Source organism: Gallus gallus, chromosome 1 (assembly GCF_016699485.2).
Source record: "Gallus gallus isolate bGalGal1 chromosome 1, bGalGal1.mat.broiler.GRCg7b, whole genome shotgun sequence".
NCBI classification, from domain to species: Eukaryota; Metazoa; Chordata; class Aves; order Galliformes; family Phasianidae; genus Gallus; species Gallus gallus.
The window spans coordinates 24,827,089-24,851,799 of record NC_052532.1 but is presented as its reverse complement, the minus strand read 5'-3'; the positions used below and the strand labels follow the sequence as shown (position 1 = coordinate 24,851,799).

At 38.0% G+C, this 24,711-nt stretch overlaps 1 protein-coding gene across 10 annotated transcripts in view; it reads right to left on the bottom strand.

Moving 5' to 3' along the window:
• ASZ1 (ankyrin repeat, SAM and basic leucine zipper domain containing 1) overlaps nt 1-24,711 on the bottom strand; it is a 36,726-nt gene that overhangs the window by 3,772 nt on the left and 8,243 nt on the right. For 4 of the 10 annotated variants that reach the window (NM_001135165.2, XM_004937537.5, XM_040691138.2 and 1 more), the window contains 9 exons: nt 22,815-22,926; nt 17,172-17,283; nt 16,759-16,893; nt 14,177-14,289; nt 10,799-10,874; nt 10,464-10,520; nt 6,244-6,356; nt 952-1,057; nt 410-523 (listed from right to left, as the gene is read on the bottom strand). In NM_001135165.2, the coding sequence (NP_001128637.2) occupies nt 410-523; nt 952-1,057; nt 6,244-6,356; nt 10,464-10,520; nt 10,799-10,874; nt 14,177-14,289; nt 16,759-16,893; nt 17,172-17,283; nt 22,815-22,926 (938 nt within the window). The remainder of the gene's footprint in view (nt 1-409; nt 524-951; nt 1,058-6,243; nt 6,357-10,463; nt 10,521-10,798; nt 10,875-14,176; nt 14,290-16,758; nt 16,894-17,171; nt 17,284-22,814; nt 22,927-24,711) is intronic. The other 6 variants (XM_040691527.2, XM_040691602.2, XM_040691437.2 and 3 more) reach the window with 3 other exon arrangements.

Genomic DNA, 24,711 nt, shown 5'->3' with positions numbered 1-24,711 from the left:
CTCTGTGAAGTTATCTGGGATGCCTCTTATTCAATCCATAAAACTGTACTATCTTCCTCGAGAGTCAATAATTCCAAACAAAAGATTCCTTAATTAAGAAGTATTCTGAGTGGCATTTATGCCACAGTGGCTGTCCAAGTGCACAGAGATATTTCCCACTCAACTATTTCCTCTGATATAAAGAAAAATATGGACTACACCTTCCTTTGGAGACTCTCCACAGTTTTGGAATATTTTAGATTATTTCACTTTGTTATGGCCAGGTGGAAAGCCAGACTGGGCAGTGGTAGTTGCAATGTTCAGATTACAGCTGGTAGAACAAGGTATCAAACATTTCACTGATGAACGTCACATTCGGTACTGCACACAGAAACTTACAGTGAGTAATAGCCTCACTCCTCGCACCCACCTTTGCCACGAGTTCGTTCAGTCTCTTAACTTCTTCTCCCAACTTTTCAACATTGCAAATCAAGTCTTTGCAAACTTCAACATATCTTTCAGTTGGTGCCCACTGCAGTACCATCTGTTAAGAGTCAGAGTTATTTGCCACAATTACTGTATGGCCTAACTTAATACTTATGAGCTGATGTAGCATAAAAGACAGCGTCAGAAAAAGTTTATAACTTCATTTTTGTCAGGCTTTCATTGTATGATTTATACATGACATTGATCTACTATTCTCTTTAAGCCTTAGTGGAAACCTGTCACTTGAATCACTTGAATCAACAGCAGAAACACTGAAAAGCAGATTTATCTTCTTGAATTGGGTGATTTAACTTTTTGAAGCAAATTTTTCAAAAAAGCCCCTTACATCAGAGATAAAGCATTGGACAGGTCTATAAAACTAACAGTAATCAGACAGTTGGCTGTTATACACATTTGTCCTTTTACAAAGGTAGGATAATGCTATTCCCCCAAACTCTAAATCATTTCTCCCCTTTTGTTGAATACCTTGTGAGAATTTTCGAGGAAATGTTTATTTATGGTCTGCACAGGAACAGTCAGGTTACTACACTCCTTATTTAACTTCTGAAGAAACTTGAGGCATTCATCTCCACTACCAAAATAAAACCACAGGCCATTATTTACAAAACATTATGTCTTTCTGCATGCTAAATATCATCTATGTGTTTTCAACACTGGCCAGTGAGTGAATCAGACATGCAATTTGACTACAATAAAAAAACCCAGTCTGTTTAACACGGGGTAGTTAAACACTAACATGTAACACCTTAGCAAGCTGCACACTTCCACTGTCCATACCAATGCTCCTTCCCATCTCCTCCAGTTCCTCCCTCCCATTTTGGTAGGCCAACAAATTGTTACGCTACTTGGAATATTTAGCTACACACAAAGCTGAAGAACTATCAACCTAAAGCACTTTGGAAATATTCTGTTAACCTCCACTTCTATTTCTCACTTTCAATCCCGTTTTTAATCAATGAAAACATTTCACTACCTGCTACAAGTGGCATTTTGGATGACATTACGCATAATAACCATTATTCCTGTGCATGTGAGCACAGAGATCGTTCTTGCAATACCAGGAACAGACAACCGAGTCAACTTTCTACTGATGTTGCAGTATTTATGACTGAAGCTTCTACTTTTCAGAAGGTGAGAAAAAAAAAGTATCCTGGTTTGTACTTAGGAGCTAGGTCTGAAATGGCTAGCCTACAGGCATTTTGTCTCCAGCACAGCTGAAGAGTGAAGAATCTGATAACACTCTCTTGGGCCCTGGATGTGGAAACACATTCCTTAAAGTCCAAAATATCTGATGTTATCTACTTTGAAGGAAATGTATACTTAATGCTCAAATATAAGCAGGAAGATAACTCTGAAAATCAGTTTGATCAGTCTCAAAAATCGGAGGAAAGGATACAGGAACTTAATAGACTAATTTCAATGCTAAGTTTTTAGAGCTAGCTATAAGCCATCCAGGTGAATAACATCAGGACCAGTATAAAAGACAATTTCAAGCTGATATTGCCCTTTCACAGAACCTCATTACATTTACTGGGGAATCTGTGTAAATGGATTCAAACTGCAACGCTCCTCTTCTCCCTACCGTCATCTGCTAATAAATCTAAATTCAGCACACTCACATCCTCTTACTTGCATGCCTCTTCTGATGGCAAAAAGGTCTAAGCACTATTTGCCAAGCACCCAAACTAAGGCACAAACCTGTGTGGTGCAGGTGTCTAAAAAGAGGCTGGATTTGGCTCACATAGTGTCTCCGTTCAGCTTTAAACTTCTTCCTATGACAACACATACCCCAATCAAGCAATAATGATCTGCCAACCGGCAAAACATCTACTTCCTATAAACAACTATAAACCTGGGGCCTGATATACTGTAGCATCCACGTAAGCAGAAACAAGCAAGGCTGAAGACTCAACTCTTCAGTAAGGACTCTCCATCAGGAAGGGAGAAGTGCGTCAAGAAAATCAGCACAAAGTTCTCACAGAGTATTATCCACAGCTAGGACTGCACTGTTTTATAACTTGTTTTAGAATAATTTATTTCCTAAAATGTTCCTTTTATATTTGTTGAAAATACCTCCACTCAAAGCAGTTGTTCCTTTGCTCTAGATCTCAGCTTCCAAAGCAGAGCCAAACATTCTGTCAGCCCTATGAACAGCCTACTCTACACCTGAGCCTCCGCACCAAGTTCGAATCTTCTAGTTTTTCTTGGTGGAAGATGCAAACAGTAAATCCAGCTCCTGTGAATTCACCACCTCATCAGTCTTTATAATAACAGTACAGCAAGGAGCTCAGGCAGAGAAGAACGAAAAAATGTTATGCTTCATGTACACAGTAATCCAGTTTAAAAAAAAAAATCACAGAAAATTAAAGTAATAAAATATTTAATAATTTTGAAAACACATTCTGTAAATGTAAATCTCTTCCTACATTATATAAATTAATTGGGATTTCAGAAATGAGTTTTTAATGCATCATTCAATTCTGGTGTAAGATGATTGTGAGCAAAGTCTCCCTTGCTGCTCAGAATGTCTGTGATTTGCAACACTGCCCAACAGCCAAGACCTCACGGCTTCAAACAGAAATGCACAAAAGCACCAGCAGGGGTGCTGAAGATTGAAAACCGAGACTGTTCAGATTTTGACATGAAGAGATGGAAATGAGAAAGCCTATTATTTTTATAAATGGAGTTACTGTTTATTTCAGACCAATATAACAACAATTATATTCAAAATAAACACTAAGCAAACTAATCACATCTAGAGGTAAGAAAAGTTTCTCCTATGTTACTTCAACTGAGACACTCATGAAAACTTTCTTCTGCTTAGAAAGATAACTTATTAGCAAGCTAGAATCAGTAATGGCACCTCCTGTGTCTTATCAGAAAATGAACTATTTTTCTTGAGAATAGTTCTAGAATTCCTACAGTAAGGCATGGTGAATATTTTTCCACCATTACACCTCATACTTCGTTATTATACAAATAGAAATTCCATGAAAATATTTTTAAGAGCTATCTGCTGCAGTGATGTTATTTCCATTTGGAAGTATTTGGAAACAAAAATGACATTAAAAAAATAATCAGTTTTTGAAAGAATTAATGGCTGTCAAAATATCAGTGGCTAAACACTGCTAGACAGTCTGCGAGTTTATAATCAATCAGTTCAACATTTTCTACTATGTTAGTTTTTTTATGACTTAATGACTGATCTTCCTTCTCACAGAAGGACTTTGAAGAAATGGCAAGTAAAATCTTTATATAAGAGCAGGTAAACAGAGTATGATTTTAGTCCCAAGGTCAGATTCCTGAAATACATGTCCAGCCATTTTTTAGAAAGCTATGCAGTACTCGCCTGAACTGAAGTGCTGTCATATTTTTTGTACTTAAGTCTTCAATCAATTATTTTCTGGTTTTGAGATCTATATAGGTTTCAAAACCGTGTGGTACTAAGAATTCCATATGATGACCATGTTACTGGTGTGTAATAGCGTACCTGATGTTATGTGTTTGCTTCCACCCCCCACTCCCCATACATGCACTGAACTAGTAACTTTTTCTATTATTTCACTTATTTCCCATTTAATCTTTTTTAGCTGTCCTGCTTGAATGCGTAAACTAAATACCACTTGTTACTGGCCAATCTAAAAAAAGCATACACTTCTAACATAAAACAATGTGTGAAGCTTGAACTGCTCTTCTTAAACTAATGATTCCTTGATGAAGAATCAAAATCATTTTCCAAAGGTGCCTAACTTGGACAAAGGCACCCAGATGACCAGCCTACTTCCTCAGCTCATCAGCAAAGCCTCTATTTTAACAAGAAAAGCTCAAGTGCTGCCAGAAAATATGGATATTATGATGCTCTGTACCCTCTCGCACACCGGAACTTCAGCTCTCCAGTCTTGTAGGACACGTATTAGTTTGCACCTTAATTCTCTTTCAGAAGTACATACGTACTTGCTTTAACAGAGAAATCTCAGAGACAAAAAGGCAGTACCAAGGTCCTGCATTAGGACACAAACACCTGGCTCTCCCAGCTCACCTCAATCTTTCAAGAGCTTCCAATTTCAAGAGCCTTGCACATCCTCTCATCCCACAATTCCAACTTGGTATCATGGCACAAAAATCTAACTTAAAAAGGCTGCAAAGACTTTTTCATATAAACACAGTAATGGTTACAGAAACAGGCACGGTGCCAGCATCAGAAGCAATCAGTATGCTTAAGAGTGATTAAACAGGAGTGGAGAATGTAGTAGACAGAATCATGACATGAGGCCTAAAGCACAGAGTCACTGTGATTCAGCTGCCTCCGGAGGATGGATGGCGACATATACAGATTGCACTTGAACCTTAGCACATTCTTCAGTCCAACTTACAGCACAATGTCAAGTTTAGCCTTACAGCCCCCACATAAGGCAGACAGGTCTCTCCAGAGTTTTGGAGAAGGAAGAAATAGCTAAGAGAGCTGTCAAGCCACTACTCAAGAGACAAGATGTGGGCTTCGAGCACTTCCCTATACACACACTGTAAAGAGGAACTACACTCACTTCTCTAGATAGAAGAAAATCATTTAATGAATAGACTGGACATGAGGAGGAGTTTGTCACAGGTCCTACCCAACGAAGATGGCAATGCTATGCAAGTGGTGATGGGACTGGGAAGAGAGAAAACAAGTACAGAGAACCTAACTCGTGATGCAATGACAGCATGGGGATGGTGCAGCATCTCCGAAACAGAGCACTATTCTCCAAGCTAAACAAAGATAGTACAGCTAACTAAGACTTCTGAAAGGCAAACCATAGTTCTGTGCTGAGGTCTGTTTTTGAAATACCCAAGTGGTCTTTCTCTTCAGAAACAATTCCATAGCTCTGGGAGGTAACATGAAAGAAGATATGAACACAGAATCTAAATCCAAGTCCAGGGCTCTCTTCTAGATAAAACATTCACGCAACAAAATAGAAGGATAAGAGGTTTAAGAAATCTTAAGACACCTCTACCCTTACTACAGTCTTCATTCTTCTTTTTGTGGTAGATATGGGAACTGCTCTACAAGCGTTTAGGAGACAGATAAAATTTAATACTACTGTTTCTAGAAAAACAAGGAAAAAAATCCAGAAATCTACATTATTTAAATGAACACAAAAGTAGTTAATTAATCAGCTAAAAATTAAACCCATATGCAGAAATAACACACATCTCTGCCTCCCACACTTTTTTATTGATAGTGGTACTAACATTCCGTCCTGTCTACAGACAATGGAGAATTACACTGGCCATATTGTTTAGAGTTTGAAAGGGTCAATAATGCTCTTGAAGCATGGGTAAGCAAAGAGAGCAAGATCTCATTTCCACAAAGAAATAAAAAACCTGCTCACTGAAGCTCATCAGAATAATTAAAGAATGAGTTAATACTGGAGCCAGAGAAGTCGTCTGATATAAACACACCTACTGAAACACATACACAGCAGTGCAGGTCTGAGGTACAGATAAAGAATTCATCACTCAGAGATGACCAAAATAATGACATCAGGCAGCAATATAACAGATAAAAAGATTCATACAGCAGGAAGTTGTGCTTCTAACTTCCTTTGTACAAAATGCACCTACTATCACTCCTCGTGATCCACTAACAGGCATCCCACGAATGTTTATGCATAGGATGAAGTGCCAGAGAATTGAAACTTCATGCTACAGAAAATACTGTAGTTACCTTAAATAACTTGCATTCCAGCTTACTTTCCGTAGAAACACAGTTATTACCTGACTTCCAGATTTGCTACTTCAGGAAGGTCTCTAAATCTCGTTTCTTCCACTTGCAGCTCTTTAATGGCATCTAGGAGTTTCTGCTGATCTACAGGATTTGTAATACCTATCTAAATTCAAAAAGTAATTTCAAATACATGATTTAGTTTTAATATGTATTAAACATAGAACAGTTCGGTACTGCTCATTTTATGAGTTTATAACTATTAAGAGTCAAAAGAAGTTACTTTATGTAATCAACTATGTTTGTTATTTCCAAAGGAAATTAAAATTAAAAGAAAAAATAACACAATAATAGAAAATAAGGCAAGAACCGAGTAGGAGCCAAACTGATCTTGCACAGGATACTCAAAAATCTGGGTACTAAAAAACAGCAGCATTTTTATAAGTACCCCCATGTTAAGATCTTATGCTTTGTTATTTCAGAATCATCTTAACCATCTTACAGTGAGAAACAACCAATCATCACGACAGTGATAAAGTGTTAACAGTTCACATTATTTTTTTTTCTGAGCTACGTCTGCATCAAATTGTGAATCAGAAAGAAAGAGACTGGGTTACAAGAAAGGCTTTTGTGTGCTTTTGGACATGTATTTTATTTTTCCCCACTTAGGGAAACCTGTCTTGCAAGGTATCATGTCTCTTTCAAAAACCTTATTTTTTCTAGAGTTTTGTGGTACACTATCTAGTGTGCGCTAATGTTTTCTTCATGTTTACAAAACAAAGTGACATCTACCAGAAGTCATCTCATGATGCAGTAGTAAGCTGATTATGAGCAGCAAATTTAATTACAATTAGAAAAATCAAATGAACTCTTCCAAGGACAGAGCGGCAGTTACTCCTGAATATTAAAACTATTTGGCCTGAAGTAGAAACTATATGATTGGAACTTATTTTGATTTATCTTCTCGTTCCTCGAACAAGCAAATCAGGATACAGCTTTCTGATCAGTGTATCAGACACATGTTCTAATTTGGGTTCCTGTAAATAAAAGATAACTACATCACTCTGTGAACAGATCAGTTGACTGAGCACTCACACAACACCTTGAAGATATGCTGTATGAAGAAAGAACTGTCAAAGAAATTGTCACAAAGTCTACCATCAGCACGGTACTTTTTGAATTGAGAAGTACTAGGTGCGGAACTTGAGAAGGACCAGTCCAAACTCCTTTCCAAAGCAGACAATTTTCTTTTCCAGACCACTTATGCTGAACAGGAAAATTTACCCATAATCTGAACATTCATGCCATGATGAAATGGAACAAGAACAGCCTATGAAGCCCTTCTTCTTCCTTATGGAAGAGGAAACTTTTAAGCTGGTGACAGTTCAGTTACACTCTGCAGTCTATATAATGCAACTACTATTTTTTAAGTGGCCACATGTCTAAGAACAAAGAAGCATTGCATATGGATTTACTTGTATCTGTAGAACAGACTACACATAGTCCAGATTTTTATTTTAGGTATGTAGACTAACTTTGTTTTTACTTAAGAGTAAAATAAAATGAAAAAAAATCCTTGAAAACTCATGTACCAGCATTAACATGATTTCTCTGTCGTCCTTTAGACAGAAATAATAGAAGAAGGTGAGTAACAGATTGCTTCAAGTGAAAGATGGCATGCTTCTCAGATAACATACCAGTGAGGTTATGCATGAACTCTTACATCTTTGTCATGTTGCCCAAATGGTCACTATTTTTTATTCAATTCATTTTCTGCCAAATATAAAATGTTTTTTTTTTTATGTGTGGGAAGGTGGTCGGAGGAAGGAGAGTCTTGGCACTGCGATTCAGAAGTATGCAGACCAGATAACTCTCTAACGAGGAAGTTAAACTCCTGGCTTATATTTTGATGTATCAAATTTTTATTACACATTCTCAAATCCAGAAGAAGATGCCAACTTCTCTTCTAATAAGCTAGCGGCCACGTGAGATAGGAATTTTCTCAGTTCAAAACGCATCAAGTATTTATGCCACTGCCTCATGAGACAAATAGTCAAAAAAACATGCCTCTTCTCCAGTAAAAAAAAGGCCAAGTGTCACAAGAAGAACAAGCAGGCAAAAACCTCCAAATGTTGTATAGACTTGTCCCAGTATACTGAACAGACATGTCTCAGTATGGAACAGTTTATAACTTGGAGGAATGCAAGGATTTCAGCTTGAAAGAGTCATTGTTTAGGCTCTGTTGTAGAATACAGATAAAGGTATTTACAGAGAAAATATCTTCCTGATATAGTTTGATGGAGGAAAGTGTCTCACGTTAGTGACAGGATTTTTTCTACAGTTCCTCGGATAAAAAGCAGCATGGTTCAGAGGCATCCATCAGAAGTCATCATTAATCTTTGCAGTAATAAGACCCAGGCTATTTAAAAGAGCTGGCTGTTAGTGGAAGATCTGCCATCACACCAAAAACTTTCAACTCTTATGAGAAAACAGATTAGATTTGTAGATTTGTGCAGTAAGGGGAGAAACTGTTAGCAGAGCTCTAAAACTATAATCAAGAATTGATGATAACTTATGAAATGGTAATAAGCCAGGTGTGCGATGTTATTTTTTAAATTCTGATTTGAAGACCAATTAATTTACGTCCATGCACAAAATATGACTTATTTTCCAGGTACTGTTTTCTGCTGTTGCCAAGAGAAGACAAGAAAAGAATCCTGCTCCTAGAGAAGTTGTCTTCCTGTGCAAGAACAGCCAGTCCAGGCATTATTCCAGATTGTCCTTTGTATTAAGGAGTCCCAAACACATCTGAACACTGAAAGAGAAGTTATCAGTTTGTGTGAAAAATATTTTATCTCATTAGTGAAGCTGAAGTATTTTAAGTAAGGCTCAGCTGTTCATTTAAGTCCATAATCCTCTCCCCTCCAATGCACCCTGGACAAAGCCAAATAAATATGATTACAACATCAAAACAGGTGATGAATTTGAACATATACTCCATCAGATTTGCAGTTCAGTGCAGACACGAGAGAGAGCAGTTCACAGTCATGAAGAGAAAAACCACAAAAATCTCTTAAGAATGAAATTCCTGTAAAGGGAGGCTTTAAGGAATCAAATAAAGCCCACACTGGGATGCTACAATCCACACAGATGCTGATAGGCCTTGTAATATTTACGTCTAAATCAACTCTTACAAAAGAATCTTGATTGACAAAACTCCCTATACACGCACCCTCTGAGAATACAGGTATTTCTGAGCTCTGTCAAAACACTGGAAACGCTAACTCTACTCAGTTACAAGACAGATCTCCACGCAGGACAGCCTTGTAACATCAGCTCTGAAGGAACACTAACATCTGCAATTACATTTTGATTGCTGCTGCAAGAATACATGCCTCCCTGGTACCATGAATGTTTTGGCACTGTTCCAGGGTAAAATAACTGGTTATCCAAACCAGAATAGAGGAGGAAAAAAGCTGACACTTAGGATGTACATGGATAGCATGAGTAGCAGGGAGCAGGCCTGAAGTATCTAACTGAACAAGGCCTCTCTGGTAACCTGGACCAGGTACAGACTGCTCAGAAAAATCCTGCAGCCTGAAGTACTTAAACTGTTCCAAGGAGTTTGCTACGGTATAATTTCATTATGGCATCCTCCTTCAAGTAGACAAAATCCTTCATTTCCCAGAGCAGTAATTTCAGTGAGTAATCTAAGGAAAAAGCAACCACCCTATTCTACTGCAAACTGAAACCTTATAAAAACATATCCATTGCTCCTGGACAACAGTGAAATACTGAGCTTCCCAAATGCAGCGAGTTGCAAGGGAGATTTTTTTTTCCCCTTAAAAAAAAAAAAAAAAAGACCACACTGAAAGTGAATATATAGGGTTATCTGCTGCTAATCCTAGCACTGATCTCCATTCAGGGAAAACACACATCATAACAATGGTAACAACTATAATTCAAAACTGAACTATTTCCTGCTCACCCCAACTCCCACTTCATTACAGCACAGAAATAGAGGGAAGCTCCACTTCACAGTCAGACCTAGGCAAAGACGACCCGAGAATTCACCTCACAGCCGTTAAGGCTGGTCTGTCAGATTACACAAAAAAAGTCTTTCTACTTTTATATGAAAATTCAAGAATTTGTCAAAGATTTTGAAAGCAGCTCTTTAAAGATGAATTTTTATAAAGGTTAGATATTAATAAAGAGAAGAGATTAAGACCATTTACGAAAAAGAAGAAAACGATTTCTGAAGTCATAAACTAACCTGTATCATCTCTTCTTTTTCCATGGTCAGGAGCTGCCATAAATATACATCTTTGTCCTATATAAATCAAAGGGTTTTCTGTCATCAAAAATAGTTTCAAAAGAAAACAGTGTTTTCACTTTTTTTTTTTCACTTCAGTTTTCACAAACAGAAACAACGACACCATACATTTATCGAAGAAAAACAGTTGTCCTCCAGTTCAGAAATACCACACTGTGACCAATGCATAAAATCAAAATTAAGCAATCCAGACCACTGCAGTGGACCTTTATGCTTCAAAGGAGAAATTTCACTTAATATGAATTTATTCTGATGCTATTCTGATTGTATCTTACCTTCAATAATCCTATTATGTGTTCTAGACCAATACCATGTAAAAACACTTCCATGGCATCCAAAGTTGAACAGGAACTGTAAATACATTCAATAAAGGTTCAACATGAAAACAGTAAAAATTAAAAACAAAACAAAAATACATCCAAAACAAAATGCTACAGAAGAAATCCCAGGCTGACACTGACAGATCTAAACCTCTTCATATTTACTGGTAGTCTCTCATAAGCATCATGGAGTACAGCGTAACCTATAAACATTTTTTAATATCATTTTTGGGCTAATGAGTAGAACTGACCACAAAGAGAACTACTATTATAAATGGAAACCACTAAGTAGAAAAATGTTTCAACATTTGAGCAATATGAGGACCTTAAAGTTGCTCACAAAAACCTGAAAAATCTGGAAGTAGTGTTAAGGAAGATAAACTGTGCATTCTTATCAGCTGATGATCATATAAACTGGATTTAGCCCAAAGCTGTTACTCTACCAAATCAAAAACAGTTATCAAGAAAACAGGAATGCCTATTTTGAATACAGCGGGAATAAGTCTGATAAGAAATTCACTGTCAGAAGACTACTGTTCAGAAAGTAGACCAAAGAAACAGTAAAACTCATTTTAAGTTCTGAGCTTAACATCAGGTAAAACGTCAGTCTCTATTGTTCAACCTACTAAACGATAAAAATATAAGGACAAAAAGTCCAAACAATCAGATGATCAACTGTAATGAACAGAAGAAAAAAGCAGATCATATGAAATGCAAAAAGAACTACTGCAATTGCTATAACAAACCTCTGCTAAAAGCAAATTAAGAAATAGTTTGCTCTCTTCTTGTAGGCCCCCCAAAAAAATCAAGGTTTGCCTTCCTACCCTATCAAAAACTAAATTAAGTTTCTACTCTCAAATTGGCAGAAAACAAAACAATCAATATAAGAAAAAAATATCTGAAAACAGTTCTGAATGCATAAGAAAACATTTCAGGTTTGCACACTAAGAATCTTGAAAATTCCAAGGATTTCTGCTATTTCAGTACATTTAACCCTTCACAATGTATAGGCATTCTAAATCACCTAAGGAGGAGTTCGTGCAGCTTCCACTTCATAGTAAGTCAATAAATCTTTGAGCATAAGGTATGCTTCAGCAGGCAAATGTAAGAGTTTAAAACTACTATCTCTACCATGAAGTTGTGCAGAATCATGTTACCCTCTTCCCTTCAACACATAAACATTATCAGCCAGCCTCTGAAGTAAGCAATTCATAGACACATTCACACAATGAACAACTGATGCTCTCAAATTGGGGAGAGGGACAGTATGAAATGTATGAATATAAAAGGCATACAGCGATCAAATCTTTTTATTTAAGCATTCAAAGCATATAGTTTACAAAGCTTTTGCGAGTCCTTTGGTAACTCAAGATCTCTGGTGCAAGGAAAGAATGTTTTTGTGGGTTTTTTTTTGAGAATCAAAGAGAGAGCTATTCAGCATCTACATGCTTACCTGAAAGCCTCTGAACAAGAGGACTAGTCTAGGAGTTGAAGAAAGCGAATTCCTGACAGATGTTTTCCTCCTTTTACAGTCCAGGCATCCAGAGCCAGGACAGTTGTTTCACCAGCACAGAAGAAGTCAGTGACTGAAGCCACCCTCACTACCTAATGTCTACAGAAGGCTGACACAAACATCTTTGATAGTTTATACTCATTTATCGTTCATGGTGGGGCACCACACTGACACCCGGTACTAGATGATGCATTAGGAAGGAGCAGATGAGAGAGGAAATGGAAGCTGAGAAGACAACTAGCAATGCTTGTGATGAAAACTACAAGGGCCACTGGCAGAAAAGAGACATCCAACTCAAGGAGCAACACTGAGGGAAGATTTCATCACAGCCTACAGCTCCCTCACAAGGGGGAGTGGAGGGGCAGGCGCTGATCTCTTTCTGGTGAGGGTGACAGGGCCTGAGGGAACAGCATGAAGCTGTGACAGAAGAGGTTCAGGTTGGATACCAGGAAAAGGTTCTTCAACATGAAGGTGGCCAGGCACTGGAACAGGGTCCCCAGGGAAGCGGTCATGGCACAGAGCTGCCACAGTTCAAGAAGCATCTGCACAATACTCTCAGAGATCTGATGTGATTTTTGTGTGGTACTATGTGGAGCCTGGAGTTGGACCCAATGACCCTTATGGGTCCCTTCCAACTTGAGGATATTGTACGCCTTGACTACCATTAAACAAAAAGAGCAAACACGTGCATGTGTGTATGTTTTCAAAGCTCATCAGGATGACTAAGACACTGCTAGAACACCCTCTAGCCAGCATCAGGTTTCAACAGGACAAAATTCATTTGAATAACTGCTGTGTAGGGTTATTTCCTTATTCCACTAGTAATACAAAAGAACAGAGAACAACACATAACTGACTCTACCACGCAAAGTTTTCAACTCTCCATTTTAGGAAGTGCCTCTAAGAAGATTGTGGTTGAAGCCCCAGAGGATAAAAATCTAACTGACATAAACATTCTTCTAGCAACAGAACCTGATGAGGTTCTGTCTGAAACAAGATAACTCTGTCTGAGACTACCTGAAGTCTGAAGTGCTAATTAATGAACTACCATCAGCTTAATGATACATAATTGTGGTATTTCAAATTCTGCATGACTTGGCTGAGCAGGGACACAATATTAATCTGACCAACCAGAACACACTGCACAGAGACTGTGGGCATTGGAGATCGTCTTCTCAAGGCTATGCAGCTCAGAGAAGAAAATGGGTGGTGTGCTGAGGACTTCTTAGCTGTACGTTCCATAACAAAACAGGACCGGACATCTTCAAAGCAGGTACTGAGTTCAGCCAAAGGGCATCTGCATGCTTCATAGAGGCATGCTTACAAAAGAAGTTCTGGAGCTCAAATGCTGTTCATACTTTACTTGGGGTTTCTCAGATGTACAGCTAATTGCTAAAGGCAATGCAATTATCTGAAAGCACATGGAAAAATGGGGCATAGCTCTTCTTGGCAGGATGAAAACAAGAACAGCTCTTCAGTAAAAGTATCTGAAATTTAGTATCAAATGAAGATAACCACACAACAAGGAGTATCCAACAGAGGAGCACACAATTTTAACAGCACTGAAATACATGTAAGTGCCATTGGACTTTGCCTCTACTAGACTTTATGCCAAGTGAGAGGAAAGGAAGACCTAGAGCATGCTCATAGTTTACAATGCAAAGGAACTATGCAGCAGTCTTGAAAAATGAATATTAATATACTCACTGTGGGCTCCTGGTAGTGCTTCAAATGATACTCAAATGAGTAAAACTTATTATGAACAAATACAATCTCTCATGCATGTTTATACACTAAAATTACACTATGAATTTATTTACCTAACACTGTGGTCTGAGGCAGCTGTCAGAAATTTGTACACAGTCTCTTGCTTCGTTGTCCCACAGTATTTCCCTTGCAAGTGATTTACAGCCAAAGAGAGTAAACTATAAATCTGAAAGAGCCAAAATGAGTTAGTCAACATGCATAAAGAAATACACAGAAGTTAGACTACAAAGAGTTCTATTATGAATTACTACATCGTGGGAACATGAAACATCTGCCACTTCTTTTCTAATTCAACTATAGTAAGAAGTTAAGACTAAGCTCAGAGTTTATCATCAGGAACACTTCTGAATTAAATGAATTCAGCACAGTGATGAACTAATGCAAAGCAAGTTTATATGCAACACGGTCATAAAGGAGTTAGCAACTATTATTTCAGAAGCAGCAATACACCAACAACTATTTTTTGTTGTTTGTAGACAAGAGTACCACATACTCAATGGAGTAAGTTTCCTATAAAGCTTAACGTATCAAACTATTTTTAACACCCCAATTTCCAATGTATACACGGACCCAACATTTGGCAGTTTACATCTGACAATTTAAGTTGACTGTATCTGACAGACAAGGATTCTTTCAACTGACTAAACAAGGAAGTCTTCTGCCAGATATCACTACCAGTGATGGATTCCAGAAACTGAGCTGCCCTTGCTAGTTACTAGAAAATCTAGCAAAGCAAGTAGAATCCCAATAAAAGGGAATAGTGAGATCACTTTTCTGAATTTCAGGTGACTAGCCAGCTTTTTGTCTATACACACAGTGTGCACTGACACTGGATAGCACATAAGTCCCCACTTAGTTGCTTGTCCATTCATTAAAACAGGATAGGGGAGAACTGGAAGAATAAATGTGATAAAAAAATTGTTGGTCAAGATAACAGTATTTTAATTAAAGACGTATATATATATACATATATACACACACACACACACACACACACGCACCCCTAACAAAAAAGCAAGGCAAAGGCAAACACACCATCTCCCAGTCGTGAACTGATGCCCAGCCAGTCTCCAAGAAAACGCTAACTTAACATTAAACTTAATAAAAATCCATCTACTCCTCCTGTGTTTTTACTGCCGAGCACGCTGTTATATAACAGCATGGAATAACCCTTTGGTCACTTCAGTTCAGCTGTCTCAGCTGTGTCCCCTCTCAGACCCTCACATACCCTAGCCTGCTTGCTAGCAAGGGAAGAATGACAAACACAGCAAAGGCCTTGATGCTGCATAAACACTCAGCAATAGCTAAAACGCTATTGCGTTACCAACACTGGTTTGGTCACAAATCCAAACCAGCACCATGAGCTGCTAGGAAGAAAACTTCCACCCCAGCCAAACCCAGTACAAGCTGCTAGGAAATAAATGTTCCCCTCATATAGTTTCTGTTGCCAGAGCCTATGACAACCCAGAGGGGCTGTCAAGAGGCTGAAGAGCAGACTTCCAAGCTGGAAGAAGCTCACAACCATTAAATATCACAGTAACATCTGCAAGACTTTACAGTAACTATGTGAAAGCTAACACTTCACAGGTCAAGAAGCAAGACCCACCTCTCAAGTGCGAGAAGCCTGTATTCCCTCTATGTCAGACAGTCATGTTCTAAGACTACGTGGCCACAGCCCGCTGAACAAGTCATTTATCACAGGCAGAAAGCATTTGTAGCCCCTTTCAATAAGCTGAGTTGACAGACTGCTGAGCCTCAGACACTGATCTTGCTAGCCTACACTGACATCTCAGTGCATAGTTACCATTTTTGCTCCTGCCTAGCCCTGCAGTATGACAGGAGGAAAAAAAAAGAGGAAAGAAAGAAGAAAAATCACTCAAGTGAATTACATATTTTTAAAGGGATACTGGAAGAAACACTAAGAAGTTATCGGTAAGAGCAACTCAAAGCAAAACACACAAATCTGATTTGATTGATCCACCATGTACCATCTAGTAAGAGCAATTAAAAGATTTATTTTAGGACTATATGTAGTGTCTTCAGCAGCTTTCTTCATACTGGTAATTAGTGACTGCTTTTCCAATGATCTGATGACCAATTCACATTGTTTTAGACTGTCTTCTGTCCAAAGAATCTGCGAAGAGATTTGGAAGATGGCCAGCGCATACCACTGAATCCCTCTCCCAACTTTAGCTTTGGCCTTTTCACTTTCAGCTTCAATCAGAAACTATATGCTGCCAATTAGTTTGATATCTGCCTTCTCTCACACAGCTGGGCAGCCAGGAAGAAAACCGAACATGACTTTACTACTTCTCATGTCACCATTACTGACATTACTCATCCCTTGCTCTGTATTTCAAATCTGAAGTCAAAGATGCTAAAAAGAAATAAGCCAAAGAAGTGACAACAAAGTGCAAAAAAATGCACACCATTTAAAAGCACTTAAAACTGTGAAAAGTTGGCAAGTGTTCAGCTTGCTCCTGTATTGTAGTTATTAAAGTAAAACTTCTGCAGAAAACAACACAATTAATAGAACAGATTCTCAAGGCAAACTCAAGAAACAAACCAAACACCCCAAACCAAACACAAAAAGAAACATAGAATTCATATTTCAAAGAGAAATGAAATTAAGTACCTCTGAATGTTCATTAATTTTTGCTATCTCTGCTGCTGTTTTCTTATCCTTCGTCTGTAGATTTTTGTCAGCCCCAAGCTCAAGCAACATTAAAACTACATTTTTATGTCCATGGTGTGCTGCCCATATTAATGCCTGCATGAAAAGCAACTTTGTTTTATCAAGTTTGCACACAGAAAAAAAAAAGAAAAAAATACAGGTTCAATCAATAACACAACATTTTAACTTCTTACATGGCAGAATCTGAAGACAAAGACATGCAATGCAACACAACCTCACAGCAGAGGTACAGCAAATAAGCTTGAGTATTTGTTTAAGGAAGACATATTCAGAAAATAAGCTTATGGGCTCCTGCTTTTTTTTTTTCTTACTTTTTAATAATTAGTTGAAGCATACAGAAGTAGATCACTTACTGAATATCCATTTTCATCTTGAGCATTTACGTGCGATCCATGAGCAACAAGAAGACTAACAACATGAGAATAGCCTTTTCTAGCTGCATACATCAGTGGTGTCATTTGCTTCCTGGAAGGAACAGTGACAAGCATGTCAAGATGTTAAAATCCAACCGTAGGATCAGATAGGGTACCTCAATTATGCAAATACTCTCTTCTGTAGAGCAGTTCAGCAGAGAATGGAAGCCCATGGCACAGCGTTTATGCTTTACCACAAGGTTCAATTTATCAGAACACGAGATTAATAACTCATTTATGTCGGTTAGCATTTTTTATACGTTTTAAGAATTGCTATTTATTTTCTAACTGAAAAGAAATCAGAGTCAACCGCTGTCCTCTGCAAGGAAACTTAACAGGAAACATTCCAAGAGATTAGAATATAAATTTCTAGTTCGTACTTCTAGAAGAAACAGTTAAAAACTATCACTTTTCAATTGAAATACTGCATTAAAACAAATATTCTTAGCATTTCCCAGCTATGAAAAGCTTTCTGGTTTAGAAGTACGTGAAATCTGTTTCTCAAGGCCATCTCTCTTGTTGCTACCACAGACCCAACGGCAGGCTCTCAATGAGAGCACGTGGAGCAGCTTCGTAAAGGAACGAACAGTCACAGCTCACAGTTTCCATATTAACAAAGCAGAGAATATCAGCAAATCACCCATTTTTAAATTCAATTCAGAGGAAAAAAGTGGCAGAGCACCGCTTTTCACATAAAAAAATGTAAAGAACACTGCTTAAGTGACAAATTCTTCACACAGTTTAACTGAAAGTTCTGGAAAGAAAAAACATAGTTTTGTGGAGCACAAGTTATAAATCATAATATTTCTCTTGTTAAATGTTCAGATGAACAACTACATACCCGCTTGCAAAGCTCTGATAAAAACATTACCAGCAAAAGAATCACAGATCACACATCTATTGTTAGTGTGCAGAGATACAGTGCAAAACCACAGTGTGCACAAGAACAACCAACATTCAGAGCCCTCCTGAGCATACCTGAAAGAAGCCAGCAGGGAATTACATAGAAATGCCATGCTAAAAATGTTTACAAATACTAAAGTATTTCAATGTGCATTTACTTTATGTCCTTGACCTTTATCTAATTTTCTGTTCCCACAAGTATGTTGACATTTGCTCTTCTATATATACAAAACTATTACTCGTAATTGCAGAAGCAGTAGTTACAGACAGCACCTTCCCCATTATTCTATTTATTTTCTCTTTATGTCCCCAAACTGTGACGACAACAGTCTATTACGCTTCCTCTTAGATGCTTGTAAGATGAAGCCATAGTGAACTGGTCTGATGTTCTTCAGAAACATATATATGTATATACATATTGCTCAAAAGATCTTGTTTAGAAAGTATCTTTTGAGTAGCCTGATTCTTCCTCTTTGGTGCAATAAGACTGAAGAATTGACAAGTATGTGGTATTGCAGGAGAAAGCTGTTGAGTTTCTGGGTGTTATGAAGTAAATAGTTATTAGCCAAAATACTTTACTAACAGTGTTCAACTAAAAATGTACTGTATCTTAAAATGCCGTGTTTTCTTCCTAAGAAAGTGTTATGTATTTTTAATGCATACCTCTGTGACAAAAATCCGGTGTAAAAGTTTATTCTACAACAAGGCAATTTGAGACGAGAAACACTTTCCTTACTGGTTTCTTACCAGTAATTTCAATGCCGACCAGTAGAGGGACCCCGAAATACATATGCGTACCACGTAGACTACTTAAAACGCTGCCTTTCTGCTTTCTTGCGGACTACTGCTACAACTACGGCTTTGCTCACCCTTCTTCATTATTTCTCACTCACAAATTCTGTTATTATCTGCCAGAATAACATTTGGAACGATAGAAGTGTAGTTAAAAGTCCACTGTAAAAGTTTCAGACGTACACAAAAATGCAAACAATTTGACAATGTCCCACATGACAACTGAATCACGGAATTACTTGAGTTGGAAAGGACCTTAAACATCATCCATTTGCAATCCCCCTGCTGTGGGCATGGCTGTCATCCACTATGTCAAGTTGCTCTGAATACCTCCAGGAATGTGGCAATCTGTTTCAGCTGTTTCATGCTGGCTGGGCCTGATCCCCTGGTTGTCCTGTACGTGTCACGTGAGCTCTCTTAACACGATCTGTTCCATAACCTTCCCTGGCACCAAGGTCAGGTTGACAGGACTGTAATTCCCTGAAACCTCCTTACAATGCTTCGTGTAGGTTAGAGTCACACTGGCAAGCCTCCAATCCTCTGGGACCCCTCTGGTTGACCAGGAGCAATGATAGATGATAGAAAATGGCCTGGCAACCACTTCTGACAGTTCCTTCAGCACTCTCAGGTGGATCCTATCCAGCCCCATGGACTTGTGGCAGTCCAGGTGGAGTGGTAAGTCTCTGTTTCCACCTGAATCATGGGGGATTTATTGTGCTCCCCATCCAAGATTTCCAGGTCAGTGGTAGAGAACCACAAGGATAATTGGTTTGACTTCTAAAGAAAGATGCAAAGAAGGCACTGAGAACATCACTGGTCACATTCCCCACCGCATCCAGTAAAGGATAGAAATTCTCTTTCGCCCTCCTCTTAGACTTAATATATTTGTAAAAAAAACCCCTTTTTGTTCTCTTTCACTACACTGACCAGGCTGAGCTGAAGCTTGACTTTTGCCTTTCTAATTTTCTCCCTGCACATCCTACCAACTTCTTTGTACTCTCCCCAACCTGTTTGTCATTTCTTTCACAGAAGGTAGACTCTCTCTTTTCTTCTGGAGCTTCACAGAAAGTTTCCTGTTCATCCACACCGGTCTTCTTCCTCACCAGCTCATCTCACAGCACAGAAAGACAGCCTGCTCCTGTGCCCCTATGACTTCCGTCTTGAAGAGACTTCCTAGACTCTCTTACCCTTCAGAACTGACTTCCAAGAGACCCTCCTTACCAGTGTCCTGGACACTTCAAAATCTGCCCTCTGAAAGTCCAAGGTAGCATTTTTGCTGATCCACCTCCTGACTTCACCAAGAATAGAGAACTCTTAACATTTCTGGTTGCTCTGCCCAGGACAGTTCCCAATCTCCACACCTCCCACCAGTACTTTGTTTGTGAACAGCAGGTCTAATGGTAAACCTCCTTGGTAGGCTCTCTTACCAGCTGCAACAATGGAAATAGCCCATATGAAAAAAGTTCTTTGCTAAACATAATTCTGTATTTGATGTTTTTTTTTTTAATTTAATTCCCCTGTACTGATACCTTCCCATCCCACCTATCCATTACCTTGCTTCTTGTCTTTCAAAAATCCCTGGTTTGCTCTTACACATTCTTACACTGCCTTCTCTACAAAACCTCCTTATTTCCCATTTTTGATTCAGCAAAAGTATAAGTTACACTACTTAATACATTCCCCTCAATACTCTACCCTACTGCAAATAAACCATTCACCTACAGACTCCTACACCCATATTCCTTCTTAGATGACATTTCAAATATCAGTTTATTATTCACTACCCACCACACCCACCCCCGCACATTTCATGCATTAGACAAAAAAAAATAAAATCACAACACAACCCTGTAAGTTTCCATTTATCAACTTCAGATGATGTGAAACCAGGAGGCTTTCCATACCAGCACCACTCACAGACCAATAGGAACAGGGAAAGAAAAAAAATACCAAACTCTATCTTCCAATAAGGTCAAAGTCAGCTGCGTCTTCACACATTTCACTTGCTGGTGGATTTAAGAGAAGATTCCTAAAATCACACTGGCTTTTATGCATCAAAATAAGAACTAAAGTTCATGTTATTTAGTCAATGTGGTAAACTGATCACACAGAGAGGATCCCCACAATCATCTCAACTCATGGACACTTTGGATGTGTTCCCTTCTAGGGAACATTTTCCTTCTTCTAATGGAATAGGTGAAGTGGGACTCAGTATAAAAAAATGATCTGTTTTGACTCCTGATCTTCAGAGAACCAGGTTTGATGGGTTTCACCCCACCTTTTCAGAATACACTGAAAGAAGCCCACACAAAGCAGCAGCAGTTGTCCAAGCACTTTTAACAGTGGCGTAATATATACAGAGGTCAAATATTAGAAAGAGGAAAAAAGCATTCGGAAGATTTTTGAAAATTCCAGAACTTGTCATTTAATTTCTACTTTTGTTTGATTCAAACACTACATTCTGGATTGTCATTTATCTTTTCATGTGAGATAGATTACCACTGCAAGTCCAATAAATACCACAACTGGACACAGTATCTGGTACATGCAACTATAACTCACGTTAGTACAAGGTCTCAGAGAACAATGAGAGATAGTAAATAAATAAGGCCAAGTATGCATAACACATACAGTTTATAAATAAAATCTTGCCCTTAAAATTCCCATCTCTTGTGTCAGAAGCCAATCTTTTTTCTTCAAAGTTTAGCTGAAGGCCTTTTTAAGTGTAAGCTTGCAGCTTTACACTCTGGCTTATGTTTTCAAACACCCAGGGTCAAGTTTTGCAGTGCAAAGACTTCCAATTCTTTCAAGCAGGACATTTATACTGATATACAGCTAGCTGAGAGCATCAAGATGTAGTTATTTCAGAGCTCGTAACTTGCAGTCCTTTCATAAAAAATTCTTAGCCTACAAGGAATCAATGGGGCATTTAATTTTGTTACCATAGACCAGTGATGCTTCAGCACAAGGTTTTTTATTCCCTGTGTATTAATACTATGATTACGGTGAGGTTTGGGGCCCAACACAGTAAATGAGTTCTACTAATAAGAGCCAATAGACCTCCAATGCTGTTCTTTTTGTATTGCTATACAGTCCACATACCTTAAGTACTGTGGTAAAGAGGTGAAAGAGCTGTGACATAGAAAGTGAATTTCAGTTAACTGAAAAACAAGCAATTACCTCACACCCCAAACAGAAACTTTCTTCCAGCAGAGGGATGAGAATTTATCAGTCAGACCATGACCTCTTTCTTTATGATGTAAAATATAACACGGCATCAGACTATGCAACTACAGACAACTCACAACGTATTGCTTCAGACTGTTTAGACATGACACAGTAATTCAAGAAACAAGCTGTTGTTTTAAAAATTAAAATAAAGCATGCTTGCACTGGAATAAATGTATTCTATTTACAAAGATTTTTACTTTTGCCATAGAAATCTCATTCATGAAAGGAATACGGCTACACATCCACAAAAAACCTCAAAATCAGGGCATGAAATTAAAAAGAAAGTAACTAATTTAACACACATCTTTATACAGGATAAGAAATATGACCTGGGAAGGGCAGAGGACATTTATTGTAATTACACTGCGCTCAAACAAAAGATCAAGGTTAGTTATTATCTTAAGAAAGCAATAAATAAATAAATAAAAATAAAAAGCATGAATTAAGTCTGATAAAATTGATCATACGCATACTGACTAAGATAAAGTACTATACTTAGAGAAAAAATACCTGCACACTTATCTTCCTGTATACATACAGTAGAAGGTAATACAAAGCTAATGAAGTAGACTTAACCTTAAGTCGTAACAAGCATGTCTAAAAATCTCTCAACAATAACATTAAATTTTACACTATATTCACAGACTGTTTTTGTACCTGCAAGTAAGGTTAGGGTCAACATTCCTCGACAGAAGTAGTTCTACGGTCTTCAGGATCTTTTTCTCTGAAGCATGAGCAGCACATGCTGCCATCAGCACCGTGTACTTATCTGTTTTGAAACTTACAGTTAGAAAATTACATACATAAATTTAAATACCATACAAATCCAAAAGTTCCTTTAAAAGCCTTAACATTTGGTAGAGCTGTTAATCAGGTTCTGATAAACAAAGATATTTAGAAAAAAGATAAGTAACTTGTTTTTCTTCCAGCAAATGTCACGAGAATTACCATGTTAGATAAAGGCATCTAAAAAGAAAAGATAGTCAGAAAGACTAGAGTGAACGAATGTAGCAGAGCTTCCATCCCTACTGAAGGTAGGTGAGGATGCTCCTTAGTTTCCCCCCAGAAAAACCTGTAGGGGTTAACTTTAGGTTCTTGTTTCTCAAATCTTGGTCTACACCATTAGCTTCACTATTCCCTGTTTGTCCCCACCTCTTTCCAAAATAGTCAGGCAAAGAAACAACTCCTCACAGGAAATAAAAACAAACAAACAGACAAACAACAAAAACCAAACAAAATATTTTTAACATACAGCAACACAAATTTTAGGGAGAACAGAAGCTCATAGAAAGGGCAGTTGAAGGAATAAGGGCTTTATTAAACGGCTTCAGGAAATCAGTTTAAGAACCTAGACTACTATTATGCAGCAGTGGCAGGAGGAAGATAGCAAAAGAAGGAGTGTTTTATTAGATGTTCATTAAATTCACATCTATATAATACACGAGACTGAACAGGAGGGACCAGTGTATTTAACCCAGCTCTGAAGCCACTAGGGTGCCACAGGATCATTCTGCTCATGAATTAGAACTGCACACCACTGCCGTTTGTCCAGAGAACAGAGATACTCTTTCCTATGGTCTTCCTGCACATATGCAGTAAGTATCCTCAAGGAACCTTAGTGAGCTATTTTGCTCTAGAATCAGTCAGGAGACCATTGTTTGAACAACTGCTCATTTTGCTTATTGCACAAACCTGCATACAAGTTCAAACAGGCCTTTAACAATTTAACCAGTAGAACGTTAACTGCACATACTTCTGATCATACCGTGAAGCGTTCCAATGTATTTTCTCTTTCCTGTACAATCTTAAGGTTGTGTATGCACTACCATCTTTGTCAAATGCAATCAGATTTTATTTGGGAAGTTTGTTATGCACTTCACCCCAATCTGCTCTACTTCTCACAATTTCTCGTCCCCCACTACTCCAACCTAAGAGCTTGTGTTCAAACTCACCTGCGTTTTTATACACCATCTTGTAACTTTCAACTATGTCATGTAGGAATCATACCACATATAAACAAAAACTTCAGCATATTACACAAAAAAAACAAGTTTCATGGAGTTAAATTCCTGAACAAGTAATTAACGTTTCAGTAAATTATATGATACACTCACAGATTCTTCGTCAAAATGTTTGACCCGTTATCAACAATAACAAAGAGAAAGCAGGCAGGGTTTTGAACAAAAGACAGCAACAAACATTATTAATTAGGAAATTATATTTAATAAGAAACTGTGGTTGTATTCATATTCAGTAATTCAGATAGAAAGAAGGAGCAGGAAGTTGATTCCTGTAAGCCTAACTATAGCTCATACATGAGCAAGAAAAGAAGAAACACCCTAGAATATACAAGTTTCTCATTTGTGCAGAAAAACTGGTAAGAGACTGCAAAAACATCAGTCTGCATGATTAGCTGAAAAATCCTGAAGACACAGTGAATTTACACCTTAAAGACACTACACTCTGATGTCATCACATAGTGAATATTACATCTAGTTCCTTGTTCTTCATGACTACCAATTCATTCTACTATTAGGGTAAAATTAAATAACCA